Here is a 5,252-nt window from a genome sequence, read left to right as displayed (position 1 = left end):
GGCTAGAACGTCTTGTTCTGTCTTTTATTTATTTTTTTATTTTTTTTAACAAGAATTTGAAACGGCTAATTTGTGGCTTTAATGTCTTGGGTATAAAAATCACAACATGTGTGGCACGGTCATGTTCAAGACTCATTGCAACCTGTCAGCTGTGACTGCTCTTAACTTTTTTTTTTTTTTTTTTTTTGGCCAGTGGACCTTCCTATGTGCCCATTCAAAATTGATTCCAGTTTGTCACATATAGTTTCGAGGTCTTAGTGTTGTCCATCTGCCTTCCTTTTGTCTAGTGAGAGTGCCTTGGGTCCCTTGACTTCCATCAATACATTGTGAGCTCCTGGGCGGTTAATAGAGAATTGTTTGGCTTGTGTTGTGGCTGGATGAAGGGTTTGTAGAAACATTTCCCCTTGGGTTGATCGTTTCCCTATTGGTGCCAAAGGTGTTTTGCCCAACACTGGGTGAAATATTTGAGTTGTAGTCTTCTTGAGAAGGCTTTTTTACACGTCAGATTGACTGACTACCATAAGTTCTCTTTTGGGAAGTCAGGTTGAATATATATTAATGTTTTGCAAGAGTGAGGCCAACCAAGTAAAAGATGGCGACTCTACAACACAAGGATGACTCTTTATATGTATCCAGAATGACAGACCAGTATCGGGAGCAGTATACAGTATCCTCTTGAGGTGTGGAGGAATATCCTGAACTGCTGCTTGGAGGGTTAGCATGTAATACAAATAACTGGAACAAACGCTGGAAGGGGGTGGAACAAAACATTGGAGGAACACTATATAATGTACCAAATTAAGAAGAGAAATGGGGAAGAAGAAAATACCAGGAAAGGAGAGAAAAAAATTAGCGTTCTGAAGACCAAACTTCCCCAGAGTAACTGTAATTTAGCCTGAAACGAGGGGCATAACGACGAAACCCCAACACAAAGGATAAGAGGATGATCTAAACCTAAAGAGGAACAATGGTGTCCATAATCCAGGGGGTAGCATCTAAGAGGCAAGTAGAGCCACCTAAGCGGGGGTAATACTGAATGGAGGAGACCCAGGCAAGAAAAGGACAGCTTAATGGGCCAGCGAATTTTGCAACTTGTCAGAAGTGGAGTAATGCATCCAGATCTACCAAAAAGTGGTAAAATTTATCCCAAGAATCCATTTCTCTTCATCGGCAGAATATCATTAACTGTACCTACCCAGCAGGTAAGAGGGGGTGTGAAAGTGGACTTCCAAAGTCTGGAAATGAGAGGGAAGAAATTGCAAAAGGCTCACCTTTTTTGGGACTTGACCGAACACGGTAGCTCTTTAGGAAGTTAGTAGAAGAAAGGGTCCTTCGAAAGGGTCCTTCATTTCAGGAAATGTGATGGTAGAAAGAGTAGAGACCTCCAGAAGCAATGAGTGCTTATGAAGAGGAGCATTCTATGGTAGGGGTAACAGATTTCTTATGGAAGGCAGCAGTCTGCCCATGTTCCAGGAGCAGTATATTAGTTCAGTTCTTGAATATATGTTATTTACATGCACTTTTAAATTGACGGCCTTATCAGATTTTTGGTCAACCTAAATATTGTCTTTTTTTTTCTTCTTCCCTAGTTTGCGGAAGCATGGATATCCGAAATGATGTGTCTCAGCTTCGCAAGTTGGAGAACTGTACAATTATCCAAGGCAATCTACAGATCCTGCTCATGTTCAGTACGAAGCCTGAGGACTTCCGAGGCCTAAGCTTCCCCCGTTTAACCATGATCACAGAGTACCTTCTCCTCTTCCGTGTCTACGGCTTGGAAAGCCTCCAAGAACTTTTCCCAAACTTGTCCGTGATTCGCGGCACTGACCTCTTCTTCCATTACTCCCTGGTGATTTTTGAAATGCCACATCTGAGAGAAATGGGGCTTTTCAGCCTCACTAACATAGTGCGAGGGGCCGTCCGCATTGAACGTAATCAGGAGCTCTGCCACATTTCCACCATTGACTGGTCGCTTTTATCTGAAAATGTGGAAAACAACTACATTGTGGGTAACAAACAAATAGAGGAATGTACGGATGTCTGTCCTGGGCTCCTGGACTCCTCCTGTGTGAAGACTATTATCAACGGTGTGGAGGAGCCTCGCTGCTGGACATCTCGGCATTGCCAAAAAGGTAACAGATCATGGAGTTCCTCCACTAGGGATGTTGGAAATTGGGTGTTTTTAATGTCCCCAAATTTTGAAAAAATTTGTGAGACTTTTTCTCATTTTATCAACATGAATTGGAGTCAATGGGGAAGGTGAGACTAAGGTGGTTTCATAGGAGTGTAATGGGTTTAAAATGGCTTGTGAGGGTTACGAATAATCCTTCCAACTATCCCGGACCTGTCATGCTAATAAATGGCCCCTTGTTAATCTCAATATGTTCCCCTTTTTTTTTTTTTTTTTTCTGGAAAAATTTCAGCGCAAAAATAAAACCACACAGAACACCAAATGACTAAACTACACTAAATGCATCGAACCAAAAATGATAATTTTCATATAAAGGAAAGCAAACTTTTTTTGCCTGAACTGCCCGGTAACCAAAATGGAGAACTTCCAATTGGCTTCCAATGTTACAGGTTTCCAGATATCACGTACTCCCTAATACATTGCATTTTTATAGTAATATTCAACAGATTACCTCACTTAAATTTAAAACCATTCTAGTTGTTGAGCAGGATAAAAGTATGTTTTGTGTTGCCTGTGGAAGCAATTCCTGCGAGTGATGGAAATTAGGTCTTCTTGACCCATGGCCTTTTAGTTTCCCCTCATACTGGTACATGACCTGGGAAAACGGCAATCTGGCTATTCTGTAGCCCTATCGTAGACCCCACATTTGGGACCACCGATGTGTGTGGATACGGTGAATGTGCGCCACATTCGTGTCTTTCTTTCACCCAACAGCTACTAGCAAGTGTATCTTGAGCATGAAGACTTTGCGTAACTTAATCTCTTAGAAGGCAAGTGTAGGGCCAAATGATACAACTCCTAGAGATGAAATCTTTTTGCAACCAATGCCAATGTTTACACATAATCTCTCTTTGTTTATGCGTGTTGATATGACAGCTAGTAATCTAGTTATCTACTCAGGTGATCTATCATTGCCATTATGTTTTCTAGTGGCGCAAGATAGAACAGCCCAATTGTTGGCTTTCTTAAGAGGTTTCTTTTTTAGCCTTGTTGCCCGAAGCGTTCCCTCAAAAAGGTATGATTCTCTCTGGAAATCGCCGTCCTCTATACAGTTCCTCGAAATTTGAAGGTATTGCCCCATTTGGATGTTTTGTATCACCAAATCCTAGGTAGACGTGGTCTACCTTCAAAAAGGTATGATTCTTTCTGGAAATCGCCGTCCTCTATACAGTTCCTCAAAATTCAAAGGAATTTCCCCATTTGGATGTTTCGGATCACCAAATCCTTGATGGACACTGTCTACCCTCAGAAAGGTATGATTCTCTCTGAAAATCACCGTCCTCTATACAGGTCCTCGAAATTTGAAGGTATTGCCCCATTTTGGATGTTTCGTATCACTAAATCCTTGATGGGCACTGTCTACCCTCAAAAAGGTCTGATTCTCTCTGGAAATCACCGTCCTCTAAATTTCGAGGAACTGTATAGAGGACGGTGCTTTCCAGAGAGAATCATACCTTTTCTGAGGGTAGACAGTGCCCATCAAGGATTTAGTGATACAAAACATCCAAAATGGGCCAATACCTTCAAATTTCGAGGACTTGAATAGAGGACGGTGAAATTCAGAGAGAATCATACCTTTCTGAGGGTAGACCGTGTCCATCAAGGATTTGGTGATACGAAACATCCAAATGGGGCAGTACCTTTTTGAATTTTGAGGAACTGTATAAAGGTACTGCCCCATTTGGATGTTTCATATCACCAAATCCTTGATGGACACTGCCTACCCTCAGAAAGGTATGATTCTCTCTGGAAATCGCCGTCCTCTATACAGTTCCTCGAAATTCGAAGGTATTGCCCCATTTGGACGTTTCGTATCACCAAATCCTAGGTGGACACGGTCTACCCTCAAAAAGGTATGATTCTTTCTGGAAATCGCCGTCCTCTATACAGTTCCTTGAAATTCGAAGGTATTGCCCCATTTGGACGTTTCGTATCACCAAATCCTAGATGGACACTGTCTACCCTCAAAAAGGCATGATTCTTTCTGGAAATTGCCGTCCTCTATACAGTTCCTCGAAATTCGAAGGCATTGCCCCTTTTTGGATGTTTCGTATCACCAAATCTAGATGGACACTGTCTACCTGTAAAATTGATCCTTGCTTCTGGCTTTGTGAAAGAAGTAGAGAAAGAACTGTCTCTAATTTCTTCAAAATGTAATGTCTAAAAATGGTAATATCGGTACAATTATGTATCCTCAAGATTAAAATCCCCCCCCCCCAAAAAAATGCTAATTTTAATTTTTTTAAACTAAAACCCTTCCATTTTCCACGACTTCTCTTGTTTTAGACCCAGTAATGACGTCGCCTGGTCTTCATGCCTCACTATGCAATGCAAGCAGATCATGGCTGCTGGGAGGGGTTTGCAGAGGGCTGTATATTGCTTCTGCAGGAATCTGTTGAAGTGTCCACAGGTGATGCTGAACCTCCATGATTGAAAGAACCTAAATCCAATAAATGAAAGGAGTAGGCCAGAGACAGGAAGACTAGGAATGAATGGGCTAGTTGGTGAGGGATGTCCTCCAGCTAGGAAATGAGGCGGGCTTTATCGGACATCCTGCAGATTCTAATGCACATTGGGAGGCACTCAAAAATATAAAGTAAGACCAGGGCAGGGGCGGACTGACAACTCATGGGGCCCCCGGGCAATAGCGGATCATGGGGCCCCTGTATCCTTGCCCAAACTCAAAAAAGCCTATGAAAATGGTACCAGGGGCATCTCATGGGGCCCCCTACTGACCCCGGGCCCTCGGGCAGTGCCCAAGTTTCCAAATGGTCAGTCCGCCCCTGGACCAGGGTAAGCCATTTCAGTCCAGTAGAGGAGTTTTACATCTGTGCAAGTCAGGTGTGTTCATAAAGAAATCAACACTATGGTGTATTTGTTCCCAATTCCCCCCCAAAATAAATTTTGGGCACACATGCCTAGTATTTAATCATTTTGTACATGGCCATTTTTTTTTTTTTTTTTTTTTTTTTAGAGCAGAACTCCCATCCATTTCTAAATCCAGAAATCAACATTATAGTGCAGTACATTCACATACAAATCCCACAAATATTTTTGTGCT

At 42.2% G+C, this 5,252-nt stretch overlaps 1 protein-coding gene across 1 annotated transcript in view; it reads left to right on the top strand.

The window, feature by feature from the left end:
* Window positions 1-592: 592 nt before the first annotated feature.
* INSRR (insulin receptor related receptor) overlaps window positions 593-5,252 on the top strand; it is an 88,881-nt gene continuing 84,221 nt past the window's right edge. Inside the window, exons 1-3 of the mRNA XM_089656901.1 lie at window positions 593-667; window positions 1,175-1,202; window positions 1,590-2,132. Coding sequence (XP_089513027.1) covers window positions 593-667; window positions 1,175-1,202; window positions 1,590-2,132 — 646 coding nt within the window. The remainder of the gene's footprint in view (window positions 668-1,174; window positions 1,203-1,589; window positions 2,133-5,252) is intronic.

Source organism: Staurois parvus, unplaced genomic scaffold (genome assembly GCF_062004578.1).
Source record: "Staurois parvus isolate SC_StPar_1 unplaced genomic scaffold, SC_StPar_1.0 ptg000948l, whole genome shotgun sequence".
Lineage (NCBI taxonomy): Eukaryota > Metazoa > Chordata > Amphibia > Anura > Ranidae > Staurois > Staurois parvus.
The sequence above is the reverse complement of the archived record's forward strand: the minus strand, read 5'-3'. Positions and strand labels throughout refer to the sequence as shown.